Below are 27,961 nucleotides of genomic sequence, written 5' to 3' on the forward strand. Positions count from 1 at the left end.
GGTTGAGAAGGTGAGAGAGGGATAGTGAGACAGTGTCAGAGTGATAGAGTGAGTGACAGAGTCAGAAAGTGAGAGAGGGACAGTGACAGAGGGAGAGAGACTCTGACACTCTGTCTGTCCTTCATGACCCAACAGTAAAAAAAAGAAAGAAATGCTAATTGTGTACGTCTAAGTTTGCACTGCTGCCTGGTGGTTAAGGCTAATACTGACATTTCAAGAATATTTTCCCATAAATGATCAACTTTGGTTTTTATTTTATTTTGATGAAAGGTGGAAGGACAACAAAACATGAAATACATTTAATCTTAGTTTAATAACTAATTAAAATGCACTCAACCAGCATTCTTCAAAGTAATTGAAGTTTGTTTTCCAACATTCTTCAATGCTCACATCCTCAGGTGAAACGTGTAAAATCACTGATGTTTATTCTAGACAGATTGCATGAAAATCACAAAACTTCCATTACTATTCGAAGTGTGGTAAAAGTGGGACTGACTACCAAGGGTCCCAATTGAGGGAGGACACTCAAAAGCTTGGAAATGAAAATGTGTTGAATGAAAAAACAGAGGGAAGGGGCAAATTGCAATCTCTTCACTGGGCCCACAATTCTTAGTGGCGTCTCTGAATTCAGAATCAAATACATTTCAAGAAGGATTAAAGAACTCTGTGAGGCCCAACTCCAGACTCAGAGAAAGATAGGTTGTACTTTTTGTGAATGAGGCGATATCGGCTGTGGCTCTTCGGCTTGTCGTTGTAAGACGTGGGGTAGACGTACCACATGAACACTCCTGAGGGGTTGATCGTGACGGTGAAGGGTGTGGTCGTCTTCAGCCCCGTCACCAGCTTCCCAGAGAACACATCATACGCCTGGCAACACACACCAACATCTCCTATTTAGTACAAAGATTTCGACAGACCAAACCAAATATCTCCTCGTTGATACAGAGGTTTATTTTTATTTAGCCTTTATTTAACCCGGAAAATAATTTTTTCCAGAGTTTCCCGGTGCAGATGGGCAGCACCAAGTTATTATATATTACAACAAAACTATCTGAAAACAATATGATATTGAGTAAAAGAATAACATAATCAGGAGACAAAACTCTTTAAAAAACATTTACAGATCAGGGAATCAGCATTCAAATCCTTCAATCATAATCTAAAACCACCAATCTGGACAAAATCCTCCAGTTTAAAACATCCAAGTTGATGGAGCAGAGTACATAAAAGCCATTCAGTCCTGACATGTTTAACAACAGGATATAATCCTGTGCAGGGCTTGACATTAGCACCCGCCCACCCACCAAATGCAGGTAGAATTCGTCTGTGGCGGGTAAAGCAGTCACTCTTACTAGCCACTTTGGCGGGTGGAATTCTATATATCTCTCTCTATATATTTTTTTGTTGTAGTCTTCTCAAAACACATCTAAAACAGGGTTCTCAAGCCTCACGCATTGACCGTGAGACACAAGCATTTCAGCCAGTTCACACGCTCACACGCCACACCTTGTATTTCTCATGCTGAGAAGGCAACGCCAACCAAGTTGTCCTGTTAACGTTGTATACATTAATGGACGAGGTGCAGGCACTATGAGTGAAGTTTCCTGCCGACAGCATGTATCATTTTCCCGTGTCAAAGAGTATAGAGTTCTTTGCCTTGTTAAACAGTCTCGGCCAACGTTCGTTCGTTTCCAGGTAAGCAACATAGACGCGCGAACACGTGACGGAGAAGGTAAGTTGGAAGAAAGCATGTCTTGCATTTTTTATATTTACTCCAGAAAGGCTAGATAATTTGGTAATATAGCCCATTTTTGGCTAAATTATTATTGATGCAGTCAAAAACTCTACAACTGCTTTGCAACCAGAAGCTTTGGCTCAGTTTGGCTGGCTTAGGCCCAGTGTTGTGCACTCAAGGTAATCGAGAGAACCTCGCACGCCCTAAGGGTGCTGGGGAAAGGAAGTACGTGGTACCACTGGAGCATGTGTTGTGCTGCTCCAGAATCCAGTCATACGTTGCAGGAGTTGGTGGAGGAGGGCAGGAGGGCCAGTGAACCGTTTGCTATTGCTACGAATGTGAGAGTCCGGAAAAGAGGGTTACGACTAGGTCAAGAGTGATACTGCTTGACCACACTAGAATTGTACTGGACTAAGAAGGTTTCCGCTATTTTACTTAAGAGTGTGCTATATCAATATCAACATGATTGTTGCTGTATCCCGTGTATCAGGTCCCTGTGCAACCGAATCATTGTCTTGGCTGTGGAGAACCCAAAGACGGGGTTCCAAATGCCGTTGCTGGCTGACCAGGACGAGGAGGCGGTGGTTGGTCCGGGCTATGTTGATTGATCTCTGGTGTTTTCAGAGATCAAAAGAGGGATTAAAGAACATATTGTGCTTAGTAAAGTTATGCATTTTGCTTGTCTCATGAAACTTAGAATTGTGCTCAGGCTTAAACATGGTGTCTCACACAGGGTGTGGGAAGCAGGCTGTTTTTGTGTCTCTATCTCTTCATTTTCAGAAACAACCTTGAAACCGGGTGGAGACGGTACCCGAGCAGGTGGAACGCGTAGGCAAGAACAACTCCCTGATGCACGAGAGAACAAGCTCAACCCTCTTTTATCTTTCTGTTTTTAATTGCACTGTATAAATATATGCTGGGGAGGGACAGATAGCCAGTTGGACTTCGTGAACCAGCCCAAACTCTGTTGCGGGTAGGGAAACGTAGACAACCCCAGAGCTCTGTACTTGTTGATTTCCAACTGCTGCATTAAAGCTGATATTATGGGACCTCTGCGACTCCAGACCACTCTTTCTACAACACAGATTTGTGTCATTGAATACCATCATTACACATTGGAATAGACACAAAATATTTCAGTCCTTCAGTTCATACCTCTCATGAACTAGTTTTAAGTTCAGTTCATACAAGTAAATATGAATCTTTCACGTTCATAGTTCACCATTTAAATTCTGAACTAGACCATAGTTCAGTTCATTTCATAGTTTTAAGGTGTGTGTTTACTGTGTGTTAAAATCCCGCAAAAAATAATAAGGTGCATCAGATCAGATGTAGTCTCTGAGTCTGCGTCTCTGCTTTCACTTGCCATTTTTATGAGACGGAGAGCTGTTGTCTTGGAATACATTGCTTGTTTGGTCTACGTGTGTGCGATGAATCATGGGTAACGTAGTGCGAAGTCAAGTTAGTTGGTTTCGGTTTAGATTAATTTTACGGGCACTGAGCAACGACATGGTGCAAGCATTCGATTTAGACAGCGTCTCTCCTCAGGAGAAGAAAAACATGAAGTAACGTTTTAGCTAGACCTCAAATAATGTGAACGTGTTCACCGTTCAAATTCATTATTTGTCATTAAGTCGTTTTCATAAAAATGAACGTGTTCAATGAATGCGTTCTTTTGAACTCGTTCAAACACAACACTGCTTAGGCCTACGTTATCTGAAACTAAGGGAAATGTTGGAGGGTATGGGAAGGACTGACAAATTATAGGCCTACTGTATTAACCTTTTCATGTTCCTGTTAAATTTGCCTGAAAACGCCTAAACAGCATACCCAAAGTAAATTGGAAGCTGTTCTTGAACCATTTGGAGTACATGCATGTAAATGATCTCTTTTGAAAGCTGACACTCTGAAGTTATGTCCCCTGTTGTCAGGACCCCTGTCAGTCCTTCTAGTGTTGAGTAATAGAAGCTTGAACACAAGGAAAGTGAAAATTTCTATTTCCGCCTAGATTTTGTTTTGAAAACAGAGGCCTGAAGAGGCCTAGAGGTGGTAGGTATTATCTGGAAGACTAAATTGGACCACAGGTTGAAGCCTTACCCAATTCAAATCAAAAGTCAAACATAATACCACAATATATTCATATTTGACACATGTTTTTATAAGAGTACATCCAGGAATTTTCTAAAAGGGTCTTTTGGAGACTCCAAAATGACCCTTTGTAACCAAGGTCAAGGTCAAATAAAAAGGTATTATTTTTCATAATTGTTATCTCTGGCCCATCTCTGGTACTTAGAAATATCATATATAATAGCTAAATCCCTAATTAGTAATACTGAAACACAAAAACTGAAGCATGAACACATTGGAGTGCTTTATCTGATTCCAAGGATTGGCGCACAAAGAACACTGATTCTGTCAACCATATTGCGCAATCGACTGTTATTTTGAAGGCTCCACAGACGCATACAAATGAGGTATTGGCATTTTCAGCTAGCTGTCAGCTACAAGGCTAACGAGCTAATTTCAGAGCCAGTCGAAGCCAGTTCGAGAAATTTGTTTAGAACGAGTGTGGGGGGGGGGGGGCGGGGGGGGGGGCAGGACGCACAGACCTAGTTGGCTTTAGAGGGCTGTCAACGGGGCATGGAAGCTCCTATTGGGTCGAACAAGGTGTCAATCAAAAGGGGAGGGTTCAACGGACATTTTGAGACCTTCATTTTGTAAATACTCCGTTGATAAATCGGAGAAAATAACACTTTTATGTGAACAAGTTGTTTCTTCCGTCGGCTAACTTGCATAATGAAACAAAGGATAATGGCTATTCATGAACGTAAAACATTGTATTTGGACGAATTACTTTACATGGTTAGATACTTTGAACCCTTGGGACTTACGCAGATCAAGTTTTGATGGCATGATTTGCACACCTGGACCTATTTGAACAACTTAGGGTGAGTACAACTTTTTTCTTTGGCATTGTTGAAGGAATGTTCACCGGAAAAAGACGTTGACTTTGCTTGCTATTGCGACTTGATCTTGAATTGGTTTATTTCAATGGAAGCACAAGAATCGTAGCTTTCCAACGATGTATAACATGTGTAGCGTCTAAAAAATATATTTTTTAGAATTTAGTGCGTCGTAACTGAGGAAGGGGGAGGCAGCATTTTTGTCTCGCGGGCGAAACAGGAGCGTAAACAGGTTAATAGTCTTTCTAGTTAGTGATATCCAGAGTGCTCTGGATATTATTTCTGTAATGTGCTCTCCCTCACATCCCACATTGCTGCAGTCTCCCGGTCGTGTAGATTCACCCTCTACAACATCCGGAAGATCAGGAGATACCTGTCTGATAGGGGTGGAACGGTACACTGAAGTCACGGTACGGTTCATACCGCGGTTCAGACATCACGGTTCGGTACGAGTTCGGTACAACTGAGGGAAAAGCAAAACAAACCAGGTTTCTCTACGAGTGAATACGGGCGCATTGAAGATGACATGTAAATTCCGATTGTGTCAGTGATTTTTTGGGCCCTATTTGTATGTGTATCTAATGGCTGGTTAAGCACTGTAGGGAGGAGAAGTTGGACAGTTTTTTTTGTCTCGTTCCAGTGATTGGCAAACCTGGGTGATGGCGTCGGATATTTTTAGTCATTTAGCACACGCCAGATGCGTTATATGCGTTAGCATGTTAGATGTATTTCCACTCACATACCCCACACCAATGACGTGTGGTGATGTCAGTAAGAGGGTAGGCACTGAGTTATGAAAGACAGATTACCTAATTTATTGTTAGGCTAATATGTCAAAACAGTAAACGCAGTAGTACAGTACAGTAGCCTACAGCCGCTGACTGTTAGCACAGCCACACAGCCAATCTTTTCTTCATACCAGTTTGTTTGAAACGATCGAAAACATGTTGTCTCTTTTGCTGCAGTAGTCCATCTAGGTCTGGCGTAGACCTCTCTCTTGCTATTAACTAACCTTTTGAAAACAATCGAGTTTGGAGAAATTCCTCAACTCCGTGATATCTCATTTTGACTTGAATTTTGCGGGGATCAAGTTTACAATGTAGCTGGTGTAATGACGTTAGCTGCGCAAATGTCCAGTATTATCTCGATTTTAATTGGTCCATATTTGATACGTTACGTGGGTGATTACTGGCATAACATATTTACGTGCAAAGGCACAGCAGAGTTGTGCTTTTCAACGTACATGTTGAAGAATACAGGATCGCTTTTTAAAAACATTTTTACGTTTGAATTTTGGCAGGGTAGGCAGTGCCTACCTTGCCTATCCAGACTGCAGGTCACTGCCCACAACTGCTGAACAACGCCGACACACAGTGCTTGTCTTATCCACCACTCTCTCGCCTGTACTATTGTAACTAAAATGGAAAACTTTAAAAGGCCGGCGGGTAGGGTGACCAGAAGCATGACCCTGAAAAGGAGGACACTTGGGTCCAAAAAGGAGGACAAAGGGTAAAAAAGGAGGACAATCCCAAAAAGCGTTAGCTAGTATGAAATTAAGACAATAACTTTAGTCATTTTAATAAGTCAACATTTGTAATTTGAATACAAATCCAATACTTTAATACAAGTGCACTGATTTTCTGTTGTCTTTGGTGAGACAAGTTTAGTCAAAAGATAAATAACAAAATAAGATAGTACCATTCCCCAAACTATTTCAATTGTAATAGAAATAAAAATATATAATTTGGTCATCTCAGCAGCGGTTGTTTTATCAGCCGCTGTTGTTGTGTTCAGAGCAAAAAATTATGTTAAGGAAGAGTGCCCGGCAGGACTAGCATTATCCCTTTGTGCCGTTGTGTAGCGCAGGCATGCCGCTCTAAAGCCCCTTTACCCCTACTACTCACGTCTATATCAATGTGACAGAGCTTACAGAAGGCATGATATTGATCTTTGATGCTCTTAGTGGCAAAGTGGAGTTCTGAACTCCACATAGGTTTGAAGGGGGTCTTTCTTTTTTGCATCTGAAAGCCTACGCGAGTGGTAAATTGCGACGGTGGGCAGGAAGGGTAAAAAAGGAGGACAAAAGGGAGAAAAGGAGGACATGCAACAGCGGTCCGGACAAAGGGCTGGAAAACCGGAATGTCCGGATGAAATCCGGACGTCTGGTCACCCTACCGGCGGGTCCTCTGTCTCTCGTGGGTCGCCACCACTCGCCATACTGTCTCTCGTGGGTCGCCACCACTCGCCATACTGTCTCTCGTGGGTCGCCACCACTCGCCATACTGTCTCTCGTGGGTCGCCACCACTCGCCATATTCGTCCTTAGTGCTGCTAGCCTATCTCTGACTCACGGTGGCGCCAATCAGAGCTTCAGAGCTACAGATTAGATGTCCCTAAAGAACACAAGTATCTAACAGTAGTTCCGCATTACATTAATTAATTTGCATGCGAGTTTTATTTATTTTTATACCGTGTATTCTCTGTGTAATTTCATTCACCGAACCGTGACGCCCGTACGGTACGGTTCGGTACGAATACATGTACTGTTCCACCCCTACTGTTTGAGCATTCCACCCAGCTGCTAGTCCAAGCACTTGTCCTCTCAAAGTTGGACTACTGCAACTCGCTGCTCGCCAGTCTCTCAGCATGCGCAACCCACCCTCTCCAGAGGATCAGAACGCGGCAGCCCGCCTGGTCTTCAATCTACCCAGACACTCCCATGTTACCCCGCTCCTCATCTCCCTCCACTGGCTTCCCATCACAGCCCGTATCAGATTCAAGACTCTGGTACTAACCTTCCGAGCGGTGAACGGGACTGCACCCATCAAGTTTCTCCTTCAGCCTTACACCCCCACCCGCCACCTACGGTCTTCTTCTGACAACCGTCTTGTGGTCCCAATGCTCAAGAGCAGGGGGAAGTCAGATGGCTGAGCGGTTAGGGAATCGGGCTATTAATCAGAAGGTTGTAGGATCGATTCCCGGCCATGCAAAATTACGTTGTGTCCATGGGCAAGGCACTTCACCCTACTTGCCTCGGGGGGAATGTCCCTGCACTTACTGTAAGTCGCTCTGGATAAGAGCGTCTGCTAAATGACTAAATGTAATGACTAAATGTAAGAGCGCCCTGTCCCAACACAAACTCTTCTAGTGTCTGGCCCCCCAATGGTGGAATCAACTCCCCACCTCCACCAGGGACAGTGACTGTCTCCCCACCTTACATTTAGTTATTTAGCAGACGCTCTTATCCATAGCGACTTACAGTAAGTACAGGGACATTCTCCCCGAGGCAAGTAGGGTGAAGTGTCTTGCCCAAGGACACAACGTCATTTGGCACACCAGCAACCTTCTGATTACTAGCCCGATTCCCTAACCGCTCAGCCACCTGACTCCCACCTTCAAGAAAAGGCTCAAGAGTCACTTGTTCCGGGAGTACAACAGCACTTAGGAATTATTGGCCGGACCTGATGTTAGTTTCCTCCAGGATCACAATGTCTCTTATTGAGAGACTTGTTGGTTTGTTGTAACTGTCTTTAAAATGATTGTACTCGCCGTGAAATATATTATTGTTGCTTGCTTTTTCCCCCCACAGGTATACTCTTGCACTTTTGAGGTTCTTGCTGTTCAATTGTAACTTGTCTAACTACATGCTCTTATTGTTCTTCCCTTTGGGACTTATTTGCTTTTCACAATGTATGCTCCATGTTTTGGCAACCCAAAATGTTTTTGGGGCTATTTCGTTGTTTATGATCATTGACCTATGCACTTTTGTAAAGCTCTCTCTTGGAAGTTGCTTTGGATAAAAGCGTCTGCTAAATGAATAAATGTAATGTAAATGCAAATCACATTTCCCACCTTGTCCCCCACCCCCCCCTTGCCCCCCTCCTTGCCTCCCCCCGCACCCCCACCTGCCCTGCTACACCGTACTTGCCCTCTGACTCACCTCGTAGTTGCCTGCAGGGTAGTTGAGTTTCACCAGCGAGGTGCGGTAGCGGTAGGGCATATCCTGGCGCCGGCTGAGGAACACCAGAGCACTGGCCTTGTGGGACAGAGGCCTCCAGTACACATCCACATGGCTCCCCTCCTGGGAGAGAAGAGACACAGAGGATGGAGGGGGGAAGAGACACGGGGGATGGAGGGGGGAAGAGACACGGGGGATGGAGGAGGGAAGAGACACGGGGGATGGAGGGGGGAAGAGACACGGGGGATGGAGGGGGGAAGAGACACGGGGGATGGAGGGGGGAAGAGAGTTCATTCAGACTGTGAACATCCAACAGCTTTTCCAGCAGGGTGTGTTCTCGGCCTCAGACCTGCAGGATGCGACGGCCTTGGATGCCCAGAGGATCCTGGTTGATGGCGATGGCCAGCTTGTTGCTGAGCACAGCGCGGGCATCTGCCTCCAGGGAGCGCAGGTCGTTAGACATGATGAGGGGGGCCGCCATGATGGCCCACACAGCCATCTGAGCACGGGATTGGTCGATGCTGAGACCAAAGTTCCCAATGATCAGCTGGGAAGCAAATCAAAGACCGTAATATCACTGACAGCATTACATAAATGTCACTGACAACAGCATTACAGTAATGTCACTGACAATGACCTGAATATCAGACAAATAATCTATGTAAGTAATGATAACATTGCTCGTGTAGTTGTTGGAAGTCTGCTAAAATGACTAAAATGTAACAAAGCTCATGTGAAGGTAGCGGCGCTGCAGACCATGTCAGGGTCGTTCCAGTGTCCGGGCCCAGCCGCAGGCTGCAGGTCGTCCTGGTTGTTGGAGAACCAGTCCAGGATGCTCTGAATGCTGTCCCAGGAGTCCTGAACATCATACCAGTTCCTCCAAACGTTACAGATCTCTCCCAGCAGGGTGTAGTTCACCTGGGAGAGAAAGGGAGAGGGGGAGAAAGGGAGAGGGAGAGAGAGAGGGAAGTAGAGAGAGAGAGGGGGAGAGAGAGGGAGAGGGAGGGAGGGAGGGAGAGAGAGACGGAGAAAAAGAGAGGGAGGGAGAGAGTGATGGCGACAAATCAGAACTAAAACAGAAAGGAAATATATCCAATAATATCCAGGAGCTTTAGGCAGACAGCTGTCAGACCCACCTTGGGGGGCAGGCCCCCCCTGTAGCAGGGCCAGCTGTCAGACCCACCTTGGGGGGCAGGCCCCCCCTGTAGCAGGGCCAGCTGTCAGACCCACCTTGGGGGGCAGGCCCCCCCTGTAGCAGGGCCAGCTGTCAGACCCACCTTGGGGGGCAGGCCCCCCCTGTAGCAGGGCCAGCTGTCAGACCCACCTTGGGGGGCAGGCCCCCCCTGTAGCAGGGCCAGCTGCAGGAGTAGGCGATGGGCCTCCCAGTAGAGTTCAGGGCCTTGGACATGAGAGGGTACCCTGCACGATCACACAGGAAATTCAACTTAGTATTTCTTTCCACCACATGACCACCATAAGCCGAACAGTATCAATCATGTATGCTGTAGTACAGTAAAGCAACATACCTACAGTGATGTCACATGTGAAACAGGTGTAACATATGTAATCATTTAAGTGATGTAACAGGTGCAACAGGTGAAATAACTACAGGTGTAACAGGTGTGTACTGAAATAAACATTGTTATGGACTCTACTGATGCATTCACAAAGACAATAAATAATTCTGGTTTGTCTCTCTTGGTCTCACCTAGCTGCTGCTCCACAGGGCTGGAAAAGCAGCCGTCGAACTTCAGGAAGTCCACGCCCCAGCTGGCGAAGGTGTGGGCGTCCATGTGGATGGTGCTCAGGTTGGTCCCAGGGTAGCCCATGCAGGTCTGGAAGCCCATGTCTGCATAGATGCCAAGCTTCAGGCCTCGGTCGTGGACGTACCTCGCCAGGCTAGCAATGCCTCCTGGGAACCTGGGGGTGTAGGGGGAGGTGAGGTAGATGGGGGAGAGAGGTGAGGTAGATGGGGGGAAGGAGGTTGGGAATGAGGAGGTTGGAAAATGTGCAGAGAACTAAGCTTATGTAATCAGTACATACAGTTACGACTCTCACAGCAAAGCAATAAAGTACAGATCGACCACTATCAGACAGAGGAGAGACAAGGGAGAGAGAGACATGAGAGAGGGGACAGGAGAGAGACAGAGGATAGGAGGGAGAGACAGGAAGAGAGGAGAGACAGAGGAGAGGAGGGAGAGACAGGAAGAGAGGAGAGACAGAGGAGAGGAGGGAGAGACAGGAAGAGAGAGGGGAGAGAGAAGCGAGAGAGAGAGAGAGAGAGAAGCGCGAGAGAGAGAGAGAGTGAAGAGAGGACAGACAGGAGAGAGGGGAGAGAAAGGAGAGACAGGTGAAGAGGTCTGTCCTTAAACCATTTACATTTATGCATTTAGCAAACGCTTTTATCCAAAGCGACTTCCACTGATCAGTTAACAATAATTAAAGATAATGATTACTTTATTACTTTTATACTACTCTGAATATAATAAACAATGTTTGATCTATACCCTACTATATTAAGCTCATGAGAACATAACCTTTGGTTATGTGCAGGAGAGAAATATGCCTCTATGAATGATGTTGCTTGGATCATTGATAAACTGTCATTACGCTGTTTGCTTATGCCTGCATAGCCATAAGTTAGTTCTTTGTGAGGTGTGACTAGGAAATGAGATCACAATATTACCAAAGTTTATAATGCCATGCAACATTGAACGAGGAAAATAGAAGGAACGTCAAGGCCATTTCTAGGAGCCCTATCCAAAGACCTAAAAAAAAGCTATCTAGCATGCAGTGTCCTAATTCAATGCTTGTGAAGGCTGTGCTAATCGTCTCGTGTCCTCCCATATTGTGATACTATTTAACTCCCCTGATTTCCTGTATTCATTGTCCAGTCTTCTGAGATGCGCAACTTGAGTGTATCAGACAACTGCACCTTATAGATCTATAATAAATACGTTGATTTTGTCTTGAACTTGTACTTTCTATTCACTTCATTGACTTGGTACTTTCACAGCAATTGAGCACTATCTAATACGTCTTCACAGGCGTGAGAGAGAGGAGAGACAGGAAGAGAGAGAGGAGAGAGGAGACAGAGGATAGACAAGAGAGAGAGAAAGAGGAGAGAGAGGAGAGAGAGACAGAGAAGAGAGGGGAGAGAGAGACAGAGAAGAGAGGGGAGAGAGAGACAGAGGAGAGAGGGGAGAGACAGGAGAGAGAGACAGAGAAGAGAGGGGAGAGAGGCGAGAGAGACAGAGAAGAGAGGGGAGAGAGAGACAGAGGAGAGAGGGGAGAGACAGGAGAGAGACAGAGAAGAGAGGAGAGAGAGGAGAGACAGGAGAGAGAGACAGAGGAGAGAGAGACAGAGAAGAGAGACAGGAGAGAGAGACAGAGGGGAGAGACAGGAGAGAGATTCAGAGGAGAGAGGGGTAAACCTCTTGGGGTCAGGCTGCAGACGTCCGTCTTTGTCTCTCTGCATTGACGTCCAGCAGTCGTCTATCATGATGTACTCATATCCCAGCTCCCTCCAACCGTCCTCAGACAGCCGGTCAGCCATGTCCCTGAACAGGTTCTCACTGGAGCAAGAGGAAGAGAGGGACGGAGAGACACAGAGACGCGGATGAATTGAGAGAGATGGAGAGGAAGAGAGATAAGGAGAGAGAAGAGAGAAAGGGAAAGGAGAGAGAGTTAAGGAGAAGAGAGAAAAAGAGGGGGAGAGAGAAGGGGGAGAGAGGAAGGGCAAAGCGCAAACACATCTTTATACCGCCTCATGAATCAAAGCTTGAAGACTTAGATTTTTCTAATTAGGGTTCCTCCGGTAGGAGGAAACCTATTGTTTTGGTTAGTGTTCCTATTATTAAGGTTCCTCTGGTAGGAGGAAACCTATTGTTTTTGTGAGTATTCTTATTCTTATTTTTCTTCTTCTCCATGAAATGGCTCAATAGCTCAAAAAGTCCTTGACCTGATTTTTTCAAATTTGGCCCAATGATACACCAGGTCACTCACTACTCCCAGACCGCTAATGGCCCATGTACGCCCATAGGTGGCGCTATAAGCCACGCCCAAAGTCTACGTGATTTCCCCAGCGCCCCATTACTCCAAAATGCCTGAAAATTGGTATACATGCCTTATTTCTCATAGGGAACAAAAAAGCCTCAAGGACCCATAAGGTCCCCCATGATAGATTTTGCTGTACTGTCCAAATTTGGTACAGCCTTCAAAACCATACTCCTCTGAACCATAGATCCAATCGACTTGACATGTCTTTATATAGGGTGAAATGGAATAAGAAATGCAATACAAAATGGCTGAAAGGGGTGTATTTATGTAAATTTACACATTGCCTCAATGTCTTCGTGTCAATAAATCCAATATAATTTTGATTGATGGTTTTTCAAACCTAATAGGGTTCAAGATGACATCACTCTGAAGTACCATAAACAATTTCACCTTGGTATGTCAAAATATAATTGAATTACAGCTGTTTAAACTTTGGCCGACTCTAACAACACTTACCACAGAGAAACAGCTTACTTTTTTATACAGTAACTGACCATGACACTATTCAACACTGAGAATGGCTCAATGGGTTGAGACAGTGTGCTGTAAAGTGCAAGGTCATAGGTAAAAATTCATTCAGTCTTTGACTCTGTCGTAATTTTAATGATCAGTTTAGTTAAACAGGATGACATCATTCTGAAGTACCATAGCAATTTCACCTTGATATGTCAAAATTAGGGCTGTCGAAGTTAACGCGATAATAACGCATTAATGTAATCTCACTTTAACGCGATAAAAAAAAATTGTGCCGCAGGTTTTCTTTTGACCCTGGGGGAATCACCTGTCGTCACATGACTTCGACTGGGCCGAACTCTGTCTTTCCAGCCACCCTCAAGCACTGCGCTGACCAGCTGTCTCCGGTGTTTACCTACATCTTTAACACCTCCCTTGAGACATGCCATGTGCCAGCCTGTCTCAAGTCCTCCACCATCATCCCTGTGCCCAAAAAGCCAAGGCCAACAGGACATAATGACTACAGACCCGTCGCCCTGACCTCTGTGGTAATGAAGGTAATGAAGTCTTGTGGTAATGAAGTCATGTGGTAATGAAGTCTTTCGAGCGCCTGGTGCTGGCACACCTTAAATCCATCACTGACCCTCTACTGGACCCCCTGCAGTTTGCCTTCAGAGCCAACAGGTCTGTGGACGATGCAGTTAACATGGCCCTCCACTTCACCCTACAGCACCTGGGACTCCCCAGCATCCTATGCCAGGATCCTGTTTGTGGACTTCAGCTCTGCCTTCAATACCATCATCCCCGCCCTGCTTCAGGACAAGCTGTCCCAGCTGAACGTGCCTGATTCCACCTGCAGGTGGATCACAGACTTCCTGTCTGACAGGAAGCAGTGAGTTAAGCTGGGAACACAAGTCTCTGACTCCCGGTCCATCAGCACCGGATCACCTCAGGGCTGCGTCCTTTCTCCTCTGCTCTTCTCCCTGTACACCAACAGCTGCACCTCCAGTCATCCGTCCGTCAAACTCCTGAAGTTTGCAGACGACACCACCCTTATTGGGCTCATCTCTGGTGGAGACGAGTCTGATTATAGGTGGGAAGCGGCCAACCTGGTGACCTGGTGCAGCCAGAACAACTTAGAGCTCAATGCTCTTAAGACAGTGGAGATGGTTGTGGACTTCAGGAAGAACACAGCCCCACTCACCCCCATCACCCTGTGTGACTCCCCAGTCAACACTGTGGAGTCCTTCCGCTTCCTGGGCACTATCCTCTCCCAGGACCTCAAGTGGGAACTGAACATCAGCTCCCTCATCAAGAAAGCACAACAGAGGATGTACTTCTTTCGGCAGCTGAAGAAGTTCAACCTGCCAAAGACAATGATGGTGCACTTCTACTCAGCCATCATTGAGTCCATCCTCACCTCCTCCATCACCGTCTGGTACGCTGCTGCCACTGCCAAGGACAAGAGCAGGCTGCAGCGTATCATCCGCACTGCTGAGAAGGTGATTGGCTGCAATCTGCCTACCCTCGAGGACCTGCACACCTCGAGGACCCTGAGGCGAGCGAGGAAGATTGTGGCCGACTCCTCCCACCCTGGACACTCCTTGTTTCAGTCACTCCCCTCCGGCAGAAGGCTGCGGTCCATCAGGACCAATACCTCACGCCACAAAAACAGTTTCTTCCCTTCTGCTGTTGGTCTCTTCAACAAGGCCAAGGGACCACACTGACTCTAATGACTTCCTGCTTAAAACACACTGCTTTTTGCACTGCATTACAAAATTGTATCTTGTACATTTGTATTTTTTGTAATATTTGTATTTTTGTATTGTAATTTACGGCAACTTATATTTTATTTTATTGTATATTTAATTTAATTCTAATCCCACTTAGTACTGCTAGTTTATGTACCCTTAGTATAGATAGTCCACATATAATTTTTTTGGTCCCTATATGTTTATTGTATGCACCTTCCTGCCAAAGCAAATTCCTTGTCTGTGCAAACTTTCATGGCGAATAAATCCCATTCTGATTCTGCCGATGGTAGCTGAATGATGGAGAGACGGCTTTTAGACGGGAAATTCCATTTAAAAAAGTTGCCAGACGGCTCGGTTGACAAAACCAAGGCTGTGTGTTTTGATTGTCAGGCTGAGTTTAGTTATCACTGGGGTACTTCCAGCCTAAAACATCACATGTAAGCAAAGCACACAGCTAGCAGCAGCAGCTCCGGTAATATACGGCAGACAACGCTCGACAATGTTAAATTTGAGATTACATTTCCTACATATATAACAATGTGTATGTTCAATATTGTACAGCTATGTGTGAGTGAATAAAACTCCCTCACAATTTCCTCTTGTTATTCTCCAGTTATTTGAATGTAAGTACACCCTTTTAATGTTATTTCACAAAGAAAGCTTTTATTGGGGTAAAATTTGAACCGATTAAATAAATTGAATAAATGTGCGCTTATTCGCGATTAACTATATGAAATAATGCGATTAATCTCAATAAAATATTTTAATCGCTTGACAGCCCTAGTCAAAATATGTTTGAATTACAGCTTTTCGCCTTTCTATTCATGAAATCTCAACAGTTGATGTGTGGCAGAGAGGATTGAGAGGCTGACTTGTAACCTTATGCTCATGAGTTGGAATCTCCGTTCAGCCTGTTGTTGTTGGTCAAACATGAAATTATTTTGCTCTCTTGTTGTCCAACTCTTGATCTTCTACAATGTAATTTTTTTATATTTTGCCATTTTGTGGAGGAACCCGCATTGCTGCTTGCAACGTTCTGTACCTTATACAATGTTTGGGGTCATTGGTGCAATCCACGTTACAGCGAAATCGTTCCCATGCCATCCAACCCATCGGGGGGGTCCTCAGCAAGCCGTTGTCCAACGCATAGGTGGCCGAGGACGTGGCCAGTAGTAAAATCAGCCAACACAACCCCATCTCTGAAAGGAGAAGAAATCACTGAAACCTGATCCTCCACAGGGAGCTAGTCAGAGACGTTCCCCGACAAGTGGGAGACATGTTCTCACTTAGATTAGGAACACATAGCAGGGCTTCATGTTCTCACTTAGATTAGGAACACATAGCAGGGCTTCATGTTCTCACTTAGATTAGGAACACATAGCAGGGCTTCATGTTCTCACTTAGATTAGGAACACATAGCAGGGCTTCATGTTCTCACTTAGATTAGGAACACATAGCAGGGCTTCATGTTCTCACTTAGATTAGGAACACATAGCAGGGCTTCATGTTCTCACTTAGATTAGGAACACATAGCAGGGCTTCATGTTCTCACTTAGATTAGGAACACATAGCAGGGCTTCATGTTCTCACTTAGATTAGGAACACATAGCAGGGCTTCATGTTCTCACTTAGATTAGGAACACATAGCAGGGCTTCATGTTCTCACTTGACTCACAGATTAGGAACACATAGCAGGGCTTCATGTTCTCACTTAGATTAGGAACACATAGCAGGGCTTCATGTTCTCACTTGACTCACAGATTAGGAACACATAGCAGGGCTTCATGTTCTCACTTCCCTCACAGATTAGGAACACATAGCAGGGCTTCATGTTTCCACTTGACTCACAGATTAAGAACACATAGCAGGGCTTCAGTATGGTGAATGAGTAGAGCAAGATCACTCTGAATAATTCTAGGTAAAATATTTCAATACTCACAAGTTGTGCTGTGTTTCAAATGTTGCTGGATTTGTTGTTTGAAGCTAAAGTTTGTCTCAAGCAAACCACTTTATCACTACAGTTTCTCCACTTCCTGCTTCTCAGCACTCTACTTATCTCTTCCTGGTAAACAGCTGTCATGTGACATATGCAGGTGCAGGAGGAGGACCCGACAAACTCTTTTCAGCCTTTCATACCAAAGGGCTCTGTACCGGCTCTGTGCTCCTCTCTCTCTGTAATTTTCTCAAAAGATACTGTGAAGACGGGCTATAGAAACAAGACACTGTGAAGACAGGCTATAGAAACAAGACACTGTGAAGACAGGCTATAGAAACAAGACACTGTGAAGACAGGCTATAGAAACAAGACACTGTGAAGACAGGCTATAGAAACAAGATACTGTGAAGACAGGCTATAGAAACAAGACACTGTGAAGACGGGCTATAGAAACAAGACACTGTGAAGACAGGCTATAGAAAAAAGACACTGTGAAGACGGGCTATAGAAACAAGACACTGTGAAGACAGGCTATAGAAACAAGACACTGTGAAGACAGGTTATAGAAACAAGTTCTACCACATAACAACAGTTCAGGTTGCACAATTTAGATAACATTCCGTCTGACGTCAGGCTGATGAAACACAGTATAAATACCACAGACCAAGCAGATCCTAACTCTGCCTACAGTAGTCAGGCTGATGAAACACAGTATAAATACCACGGACCAAGCAGATCCTAACTCTGCCTACAATACAGTCAACGACAAAGCAATATATATATATATATTTTTTTAATTGTTAGATAAACAAGAATAAGGATTGTACATAACCAAATCTTCACATGTCACAGTTAGTTGTATACACATGTATGGAACGCTGATCTACTCAGTTATAAACTGTCTATAAAACCCATGTTCTGAAAACTACAGTTTCTGTCTTTGAACAAAACATCCCCAAATAAAACACATGGAAAGTGAAAAACCACGGCTGATCAGAATAGCTTGGTCATAGCAAAGATGTAAACCAGGGGCAGCTGAAGTCCGATGTTGACAAAATGCCACTTCCCCACGGCCACCACCCCCACCATCGCCCCCCCCACCGTGCCCATGGCACTTGCCCAGGTGTGGCCCCCTGCAGCCAGGGCTCCTGCAGCCACCCCCGCGGCCCCCACGGCCCCCAGCAGGGCACCTACCCTGCTCCCCTGGCCCAACACGGGGCCTGACGCCGCCACCAGCACCAGGAGGAGGCCTGCCGCCCCCACCGCCCCCATGACCACCCTCCCCTTCCCGGCCCCCTGTCGGGCCAGGTCCCCACCCACCATAGCCCCCAGGGCCAGCTGACAGAGCCTGGCTGTGAACACCACAGCCCCCAGGGCCTGTAGCGAGGCCGCGTGGTTCATCCGTGCGCTGACGTCCTCCCTCGACATGGCCATGCCCGCCGCACGCTTCCTGTTGGCGTCGGAGGCCACTTCCTGCCCTGCGTGCACGGTGAGCACTGCGATGGTGAAGGAGGCGTACATGCCCATGCAGCCTGCCAGCCTCCAGAGGCTGGCCTCTTTCCTCAGGCCCCTAGAGGTCAAGTTGGACCCTATTGAGAGGCTGGCCTGGGAGGGCCTTAGCAGCACAAAGGAGGCCAGCAGCACCAGAGCCAGGAGAACCACAAACACAAAGCTGTAGTCCCCAAATCCCAACACGCCGAAGCCTGCGCTAACCACAGCAGTCACGGTCATCGGAATCCCTGAGAACGCCAGGAAGTCCACATACTTCACCACCATGTTGCTGATGGCGTCCTGCAGGCTTGTCTCCCCTGAGTCCTCCTCCAGCCTCGCCCTCCTCTCTCTCTCCTCCTCCCTCTCCCTGTGCTGGGCCTCCCTGTCTGCTCCCTCCTCCAGACCCTTTCCCCTCTCCAGAGTGATGATCCTCTGCTCTATCTCCACTGTGACTCTCTCCCTCCTCTCCTCCCTCTCCCTCCTCTCCTCCCCCTCCCTCCTCTCCTCCCTTTCCCTCCTCTCTCTCTCCCAGGCTAGCCCCCCGGTCCTCTGGCTGTAGCAGCTGTCCTCTGCGTGTGCCCAGGCGAGCTTGAGGAAGAGCTGCAGGGCTGGCTTGAGTGCGGTGAACAGGCTGAGGGCCCAGATCAGCCCCACCACGCCTGAGTGCCTGGTGACGGTCTGGATGACCACTCCCAGGGTGGCTCCGCAGGCGCTGGCTCCAAACGCCCCGGCCAGCCCTGCTGCAACCCACACCCCGGTGCTGCCCCTGCAGGGGGCTCCTCCGGGCCTGGGGGAGGCAGCCAGGAGGATGGAGGCCAGCGCTGCAGCCAGGATCACCCCTGTTACCACGGAGGTCATGGAGCAGGTCAGCGCACACGCCCCCAGGAGGGTCCCCAGTCCCAGGGGCCCCACAGCCCGGGCCCCCTCTGACACAGGCTTCAGCAGGGCTCCAGACATCATCTCCGCCAGGGCCTCGTCTGCTGGGCCCTCTGTGGCCCCCAGGACACAGCCCCCCACGGCCCCCAGGACACAGCCCAGAGCCGCCTGGCCCGCAGCTCCCCTGGAGCCTGGAACAGAAGAACATGGAACTACCTGAATTTGGCTGGATATCGGACTTGTTAGCTGAATATTTGACTACTTGACTTCTTAGCTGGATATTTCACAATTTAAATGAAAATAAGATTTGTCTGCAAAATAATTGACTATTTGACTGAATATTTGAATTCTTGGATGATTAATCAACTACATGGCTGAATGTATTTACTACCTGGATTACTAAATAACTACTTGTGTTTGTTATTATGTGTGATGATTAAGCCAACATTTACAAAAATACTTTTCAAATACGTAGCACAGTCTTGTCTGCTTCATGTTAGACTACCAGGGGACCTGGTGTCTCTAGTCAGTGTGTCTATGTCCTGAGTGCCTGGAGCCAGACAACCCAACCCTAACTCTGGAACCAGACAATCTGGCTAAACCTGCTCAGGAAACACGCGCTGCCTCTGCCTCCAGCAGAGACACGCTGCCTCCGCCCCAGCAGAGACACGCTGCCTCCGCCCCAGCAGAGACACGCCTTCGCCCCAGCAGAGACACGCTGCCTCTGCCTCTAGCTCACCTGGCTGCTAACCGCTGGAGCCAACATCACACCCCATCAGAAACAGAGGCTTGACTACATCGGTCAGTTGAGACTGTATAGTTATATATATATGTATATCTAAACATATATTTTTCGTTCAGTGTCTGTCTACGCAGCGAGATATGACTTACAGTCAAAGTTGGACAGGAAAACATTTAGTTTGAAAATTAGTTGAGGGGCAATTGATGGATGTAATGTCTGAATAGAATGTATGACCCGTAAAGACAAATGGAAGATTTAATTAGTTTTGTGTTCAGTAGAGGTGGTTTCGCAATGTTATGTTAAGGGTTTGATCACATGTTGTATTTGCATGACAGATACTAAAGGGGACATTGATTTGTTAGGGTTAGCTAATAAATGTTCTCTATTTCACTAAGGACACTCAAAGTTATAACCCACTACCACAGCAGCAGACTACAGGATCACCAGTACCTGCATATAAGTCTAAACACAGAATCAAAAACAACGTATCCATACAAATTATTAATCAATAAGAATATCAACACTAATTGTCCCTTTGGATAAAACCGTCTACTAAAACATTGTATAAATGTGAATACTTGTCATAGCAATGACCCTTCCCTTGTTCCCCTGAGCTCTGTGGTACAGTGAGGTGACTTACTCAGTTTGTACGGAGACATGCGAGAGCAGGGAGACCTGGAGACCAGAAGAGTCCTCCTCTACAACAGCTCACAGAACTCCTCACCGCTCGCTGGGTCAAGTAACACAGCCGCCCGGAAGACTGTGTGTGAGAAACACACAGGTGTGTGATTGCGATAGTGTGTATGTATGTGTGTGCGAGAGAGAGACAGAGACATAGTGAAAGTGATCCGTTGAAAGTGACTCAGCCACCCAGACCGGACACACCTGATCTTGTTGTCGCCATGCTGTTACCAGCAGCATCTCACCGCCACACATCTTGACGGACACTCACTTCCCCTCAGTTCCTGATCTCTGCTCGGACTACTTCCGGTCATGTGACTCAGTCTCTCCTGGCTAGGTAGGTCAGGTAGTTTACCTGTTCTAGTCATTTAGGTACAGTACAGTCTGTAGGTATACACTCTTATACACACTTTTATGGAGCATGTGTGCTTACTGTTTTGGAGCCAGTCAGATTCCTTAACCCACCTAACTCATTCTTTCATCCTATTACAAAAGGCATGCGAACATTGTTAAGATATATTAAATATATTAAGAAATATGAAAAAATGATCTCTGGAAATGTGAAGATAAATCGCCAAAATCCAGTGTTTGACGCATCAAGTGGACCATCTAACACAAGGTCATTCTTCCACGATCACTTAAAGGTGACATGACATGAAAACTTCACTTTAGGAGGTTATTTAACATTAATATGAGTTCCCCTAGCCTGCCTTTGGTCCCCCAGTGGCTAGAATTTTCGATAGGTGTAAACCAAGCCCTGGGTGTTCTTCTCCGCCTTTCAGAAAATGAAAGCTCAATTGCTCTGTTTGAAAATCTCCTCTTTGTTACGTCACAAGGAGGAAGGTTACCTCCCCTCTCTCTGCTTTGCCCGCCCAGAGAATCTGGCCCGCCAATAAGAAACTGAGCTACGACCGTGCAAGTGTTTTTATCCTTGAGAGACATCATGGCTTGGAAACTAACGAAGCATTACATTTGCTCAGTTTGGATGTACAAAGGAAAACAAAAATCTTTTAACAGTTCCTTCATCCGAGCCTCTGAAGACCCAGTAATTAATTAATTTTATTTAAATTTTCTCTGGAAATGCGCCTACACAACTTCTGTTGAAGGCGCATTTGTTTTGTATGTCTGCGCCAAACACTTCAGCCACGACTGTTTCCTCAAATTATCTATTATCTAGCTTGCTACCCTTAGAATGTGGCTGTAACATTAGCTCTGCAGCTAACAGCTGAGTTACTGTCGCTAATGGAAAGGTAGATAGCATCAAGTATGTGTGTGAATACACATGCTGTAACGTGAGTGTTGTACACTTCTTTGTTATTTGGATAACCGTTCTGCTGTTGGTGTTATGGCGCGCGCGATATCCGCCTTTCCCCTCATTGAAATGACTGTGTACCTCTGCAAACCAGGGTTATCAGATGAGAATGGGCAAATTCGAGGCATCTTACAGCAACGGGGCTACAGCCATTGCGATACATCCATTGTAAACATTAGCGCATGGTGCCGCCCCTCCGCTCCTCATTAGCATTTAAAACTACAAACACCAAAACAGCGCGTTCTGAGGAAAGCTCCTTGTGGGACTGCTATAGTGTCTGTAATTCTGCACCAAGGCTGAATTTCGGGAAAGAGACTTCTGATACAGTATTAGTTTACCACTAAGGCCTATATAAAAGCATCCAAAAACAACATGTCATGTCTCCTTTAATATCTTGAAGAAAGTTGATACTATGTGCCACACTGTAGTTGCCCCCTTGTGGACAGGTTGCGAGGACCGGAAACTTTCTTTATATTTCAACACGGAAAGGTTTTACTGGTGCACTGCACTTCGCTATTCCGTTCCGGTACAATAATGGCGACTGTCAAAGAAACACATGTGAGAATCTCGCCTGAGTTATTAGGTAATGTTACTGTATTTCATTTCCATTTATTCCTTTAAATGCTTAAATTACAGTTGCGTCTGGCTTCATCGATTTGTTAAAAAGTTGACCGTTGCAGTCTCCGCTATTTACAGCCCAACTGGACTCTTCAGTTAGCTATGTCGTTGGCTAGCTAGCTGGTTAGTTAGCTAGCTGGCAGTGGATTTCTGATACGAAAGCATACCACGCAGGCTAGCTCAGGACGAGTAGTAAACCAGTCCAGTAGCTACTGAGCCATATTATATATCCATAAACTTAATCTAGCTGTCAGGGTGAACTAGCTAGTTTGATCGATTTTGCCATCACCAGTGTTGCCAGATTACGCATCGCTGTGGTTAATACATTTGTTTTGAAGTTAGCCAGCGCCGCGAACAACAACTTCTTGCTTCTTTCTCAGGTGACGCAGAGCACTGGAAAGTTCCCAGCAGCAGCGACAACGCCTCTGCCGGAGAGAGTGATGGAGAAGAGGAGGAGGAGGGAGGGAGCGATGGAGGGCTGTCTGAGGACGAGAGGAGCGAAAGAAACGAGTCTGACGATGGAGGAAAGGAAGGAGAGAGTGAAGGAGGACAGGCGGAGGAGGAAGATGGAGGGAGCGGGTTGGAGGTAAATAAGAACAGTGAAGAGGAGGGTAACCCTAATGCGGGCTGGGCCGAGGCCATGGCCAAGATCCTGCAGAAGAAAACTCCCGCCAGCAAGCCTAGCATTCTGCTGAAGAACAAGCAGCTGGACAGGAGGAGGGAGCAGGAAAGGAAAGAGCAGCTGGAACGGAAGAAACAGGCAAGAGACATTTTACTTTAATTCTTCCAGCAGAAACAACATATTAGTGCACAAATAAATAACAGCTGAAGTTATAGGATCAGCCTTGTTCAAGCAGTGTTTTTGAGTCAAGGAATGGTCTGTATTTCCCAGGTACATCTCAGCTGGCAAGTATGGTGCAACAAAAACATTTCAGCTACTTAACATTTCAGTTACTTAAATTCAGCGTAACAAGCAATATCGCGATTACAGTAGTTAACTAATAAAGACATGGTAAATTACACTAAGCACTTATCCAAGCTGTGAAAGATACATTTATCCAAAAATATGTCTGATCCATTGACTCTACATCCCCTGGTATTCAGTCAGCGATGGGTGTAGCTCAGTGGTAAAGCATGTGACTGCAGGTCAAGAGATCGCAGGTCCAAGTCTAATAGTGTGTGCTATTGCTAAATGAACACAGTGTTATTAGTAGGGCTGTCCCCGACTAAGATTTTCTTTGGTCGACCAAAACTCGACTAGCACTTCTGAAAATCGACTAATCGAAATTTGAAAAGTTTTTTTTTTTCTTTCTATAAATGTCACAATGTTTATCATCAAATCATTTTGTGTGATGTTTTACCTCACTGTTTTAAGAGATAATATGAAAGAAATACATACGTAAGAAGGGAGATTGACAACTAGACAAACATAAATGTACAAACATTTTCCCGATCTGACTCAATGTAGCTGCTGGACATTCCAGATTCATCCGCTATAAAATAAGCCATTACTAATAATAATTCACATGTCACCAGTCCTGATGTTACCGAATGCCGATATAATACAAAATGCCTGATTGGTTATTATTTATTATCTATTACAATGTACTACAAATTAAAAATATTATTTGTTTAACATGCAAATCAGTATGCATCACTGCCTGAAAAAAGTGCAGCATGCGAACTTACGTAGAAGCCGAGTGGGGAACGGTGCAACAGAGAAAAATTGTGTTGTCTTGGCCGGAGAAGATAATGTCATTCGATTTGGATGTGATTCTTATAATAGGCATATTCATGTTTCAACCCAGCGTGTGTTAGCATGAGCGAAGTAGGCCAATTTATGGTTTTCAGGTGGTAGGCTACATCATATTCAACGTCGAACTATGAAAAATAAACCGTTGTTGGCAGAGTTTGCATTCAATGTTTTTTGAGTCACCCAGTACTATGTAAATGTACTGTAAATGAAATGCTGCCATACCACAGATTTATTTGCTATTTTGCCTAATAACACCGACAAAGTAGGCTATGGCAGAGTTTGTAGTTCGGCAGACAATTGTGCTCGTGCCGTGTGCAAAAAACTAACAAAACAAAGCGCAGATTAACGAAAGGGAAAACAGTACCACATTTTCTGTTAAATATATATATTTTTAGAGTAGCTTTATTTGTCTTAAATAATATAATCTACAATTTCTTTAATTCAGCAATGATGACACAAGCGGGAATCAGATCTCACACTGCCATACGGCAGCTCGACTAAAAAAATCTTAGTCGACCAAGAGCATATCGACCAGAAAATCGACTAGTCGACTGAGTTGGAACTGCCCTAGTTATTGTGTGTGTGCGTGGAGATGCTGTTGTGGTGCTGTGTTGCTGTAATGGTGCTGTGTTGCTGTCTGGCAGGTGGAGAAGAGGAGAGCCTGGGAGGAGATGTGCAGACAGAAGCCTGATGTGGTGAAGGACCGAGAGAGTGAGAGGAGCCTTCAGAGGATCGCTACCAGGTTGGCCACACACGCACTCTCTCTCACACATAGTGGTGGACTAGGTCGGCCACACATGCACTCTCTCTCACACATTGGTGGATGGTAGGAACGTTATAGAATGAATAGCAGAATGAATTTGACCTACAATATGGATTTTGACACTAACATGCTAACCACGGCAGAGCCTTCCAGAAAAACAGCCGCATTCACACCAGGCACAACATAAAATTACCATCAGAACTTTAATACAAATATCGCAATCTACCCACACGTCGCAAGCAGTCCTCTGCATCCTCATAACCAGTACTGCTACTGCACAGGGGGTGGAGAGCATCGTTTTTGGGCTTTATTGTTCGGTTTCTATGACACAACTTCCAACGTTTACAGAGACTTGAACATAACAAATGCAGCCTGGAAGAGTAGCCAGCGCTCAACGTTAAAAAAAAATTCTTACTGGCCCCAAGACAATTTTTACTGGCCCCCCTCCAAAAGTTGTAATTTATCATTGTTACAACCAAAGACTTGTAAGTTATGTTATTATGTTAACATGTTTAACCATTTATTAAACACATCCTGGATATTTAAACAACAAAAATTAAATCACATTTCTAGTGATAAAAACTAAAAAGGTAATAGTCAGCAAAACAATTTACTATTAACCTCAAACATGACGTGTTCTCTTCCCTGCTGACAGCCATCTCTGCACAACTCTGTCTGGCTGAAACTGTGAAACCTCTGGTCCCTCAATGCTAATATATAAAAGCTTCCATAGTGTTTCATCAGTATGATACTGAGTACCCAAGTCGACACCATTCTTCTGCTGCAGTTCAATAGCCCGGGGGAATAAGGCGAACGGCAACCAGCCGCTTAGCTGTCATGCAAACCAGGTGCTGTCTGCTATTAGCATGGCTGGTCAGGGATTGTTTTCGAAAATTGTCGGTGCCTGTGTAAAAAGATCCACTTTTGTCTGCTTTAGACGGGAACATACGACAGACGACACAGTGCATCTTAGTTACATTTAAAAAGTTGCTTCCGTTTGAGCTCGTAGCGCTACTTTGCTGCCATCTTCACTTCAGTGTCTCGCGCCAGTTGTCAAAAAAATTATTTAGATTACAGAAGTATAATTTGACAACCACTCGTCACTCACTACTCAACTCTTGATTGGCCAACGTTGCGCCCCACGAACTGCTAAGTTATTTATGTATTTAGCAGATAGCAAAACATGCAGGATGTTAAGTTTTACAATGCACTTTTCTTTTTTTTCTTCAATCAATGCTTTTCAGTGCCCGATCGGGACAGTGAGTTGCTAGTTTAACTGTCCCGACGTTACTTTTTACTGGCCCCGGGCCATCGTTATTGTCGAGCCCTGGTAGCCATACAAGCAAAGATGCCAGGTTGGTTAGAATTCTGAAATGTTTGTCTCGTCTGTGTGTGTGTGTCTCGTGTGTGTGTGTGTGTGTCTCGTCTCTGTGTGTGTGTGTGTCTCGTCTCTGTGTGTGTGTGTCTCGTCTCTGTGTGTGTGTGTGTCTCGTCTCTGTGTGTGTGTGTCTCGTCTCTGTGTGTGTGTGTCTCGTCTGTGTATGTGTGTGTGTGTCTCGTCTGTGTGTGTCTGCTGTTCTCAGGGGTGTGGTGCAGCTGTTCAACGCCGTGAGGAGCCACCAGAAGACTCTGGATGAGAAGGTGAAGGAGGCGGGCGGCTCAGAGAGGAAGAAGGCAAAGCTGCTGTCCTCCGTCTCCAGAAGGGACTTCATCAGCGTCCTGCGGGGGGCCGAGGCCGGGGGGGGCGCTGCCGGGGGGGGGGCTGCCACCTTCAAACACACGGTGGGTTCTGGTCTCTGCCCCACTGAGGGCATCTGTAGCTGTGGGTCTCTGTGTGAGATGCTGCAGAATGCAGGACGAGGGCCTGGCTCCTGCATGGTCTGGTGTAGTTGCTCTGTCCATCCTGAAGATGGCACTGTTGTCTACAGAATGTTGGGAGTGACAGTTGTAGTTTTCTGGACTTTCAGAACTTGACATATCATTAAGTCAGCTAACATATTTATAACAATATATATTTGCATGGTTGAGCTGTTAGGTGTCTTGCGTATCTGTGATGTGACATAAATAAATCAGTTTTGTGTCTGTTTATGGTGTGTGTATGGTGTGTGTCTGTATTTTTTGTCTGTGTGTATGGTATGTGTGTGTATGTATTTGGTGTATGTGTGTATATCTCATCTCAAGTCATGGTGCTCTATCCTATAACAGTCATATTGCACTCTTATTTTTTTTTTATATAGGATTTTAGATCTTACATTGTATAGTATTGTTTTAGAATTATTTAGACTATTGAAATGTTTCTACTTTTTATATTTAAGATTATTATGTTTATTGTATGCACCTTCCTGCCAAAATAAATTCCTTGTTTGTGTGAACTTGCATGTTGAATAAAGCTAATTCTGATGTGTGCGTGTGTGTGCACAGGGAGCAGAGGAGAAGCCAGTGTGGAGTGTCCTCAGAGATGACTACATGATGGGCGCCTCCATGAAGGACTGGGACAAGGAGAGCGAGGAGGATGGGGTGGAGGCCGGCGGGGGTGGAGACTACAACAGCGGGTCAGACTGACCCCTCTTCCCCTCCCTGCGTCCACCCTAACTGTTTCATGAGCTGCTCCATCATGGTGGTTTGTCTGACCCACACCTGTCTGACCCACACCTGTCTGACCCGGGGGGAGACCAGCCTGGGAGATGGCATCTGAAGCCCAGTATTAGATATTAAAGGTTGTTCAACAGCCTGTTATTAACACCTCCTATGAATCCTGTACATAAACCTTTATGTTACTCTTTTTTTTTTTTATTATAAAAAAAAGATCTATGCACCCAAGACAAGTTGTTCAGTAGTGAATATTAGTATTCAGAGACATACTGT

General features: G+C 45.6%; 3 protein-coding genes across 3 annotated transcripts; 1 reads left to right on the top strand and 2 right to left on the bottom strand.

The window, feature by feature from the left end:
• Nucleotides 1-236: 236 nt before the first annotated feature.
• Nucleotides 237-17,108, bottom strand: LOC134024016 (alpha-N-acetylgalactosaminidase-like). The gene is made up of 9 exons (XM_062466388.1): nucleotides 16,861-17,108; nucleotides 15,964-16,120; nucleotides 12,090-12,230; nucleotides 10,364-10,575; nucleotides 9,980-10,074; nucleotides 9,412-9,573; nucleotides 9,005-9,202; nucleotides 8,638-8,778; nucleotides 237-867 (listed from the first exon to the last, which is right to left on the bottom strand). Exons 2-9 carry the CDS (start codon nucleotides 16,116-16,118, stop codon nucleotides 655-657), a joined length of 1,317 nt encoding a protein of 438 aa, XP_062322372.1. The 5' UTR covers nucleotides 16,119-16,120; nucleotides 16,861-17,108; the 3' UTR covers nucleotides 237-654.
• Nucleotides 17,109-17,623: 515 nt separating this feature from the next.
• LOC134024015 (uncharacterized) lies at nucleotides 17,624-21,262 on the bottom strand. The gene is made up of 3 exons (XM_062466387.1): nucleotides 20,852-21,262; nucleotides 20,607-20,726; nucleotides 17,624-19,415 (listed from the first exon to the last, which is right to left on the bottom strand). The coding sequence occupies exons 2-3, from the start codon at nucleotides 20,623-20,625 to the stop codon at nucleotides 17,851-17,853; spliced, it is 1,584 nt and encodes a 527-aa protein (XP_062322371.1). The 5' UTR covers nucleotides 20,626-20,726; nucleotides 20,852-21,262; the 3' UTR covers nucleotides 17,624-17,850.
• Nucleotides 21,263-22,432: 1,170 nt separating this feature from the next.
• Nucleotides 22,433-27,885, top strand: rrp15 (ribosomal RNA processing 15 homolog). Its single transcript, XM_062466389.1, has 5 exons — nucleotides 22,433-22,542; nucleotides 22,958-23,337; nucleotides 24,978-25,075; nucleotides 26,680-26,878; nucleotides 27,518-27,885. Exons 1-5 carry the CDS (start codon nucleotides 22,494-22,496, stop codon nucleotides 27,656-27,658), a joined length of 867 nt encoding a protein of 288 aa, XP_062322373.1. The 5' UTR covers nucleotides 22,433-22,493; the 3' UTR covers nucleotides 27,659-27,885.
• The last annotated feature ends 76 nt before the right edge of the window (nucleotides 27,886-27,961 follow it).

The sequence above is a fragment of the Osmerus eperlanus genome, chromosome 7 (genome assembly GCF_963692335.1).
Source record: "Osmerus eperlanus chromosome 7, fOsmEpe2.1, whole genome shotgun sequence".
Taxonomy (NCBI): Eukaryota; Metazoa; Chordata; class Actinopteri; order Osmeriformes; family Osmeridae; genus Osmerus; species Osmerus eperlanus.

What these genes read in the sequence shown, in the direction of transcription:
- LOC134024016 (XM_062466388.1), bottom strand. Translation starts at nt 16,118, where the DNA reads ATGGGGTTGTGTTGGCTGATTTTACTACTGGCCACGTCCTCGGCCACC. An exon ending in CCCTGTGGAGCAGCAGCTAG is followed by an intron (nt 10,075 to 10,363) that starts GTGAGACCAAGA and finishes GTGATCGTGCAG; the next exon opens with GGTACCCTCTCATGTCCAAG. An exon ending in ACTGGAACGACCCTGACATG is followed by an intron (nt 9,203 to 9,411) that starts GTCTGCAGCGCC and finishes TTTGCTTCCCAG; the next exon opens with CTGATCATTGGGAACTTTGG.
- rrp15 (XM_062466389.1), top strand. Translation starts at nt 22,494, where the DNA reads ATGGCGACTGTCAAAGAAACACATGTGAGAATCTCGCCTGAGTTATTA. An exon ending in AATCTCGCCTGAGTTATTAG is followed by an intron (nt 22,543 to 22,957) that starts GTAATGTTACTG and finishes CTTCTTTCTCAG; the next exon opens with GTGACGCAGAGCACTGGAAA. An exon ending in CTTCAGAGGATCGCTACCAG is followed by an intron (nt 25,076 to 26,679) that starts GTTGGCCACACA and finishes TGCTGTTCTCAG; the next exon opens with GGGTGTGGTGCAGCTGTTCA.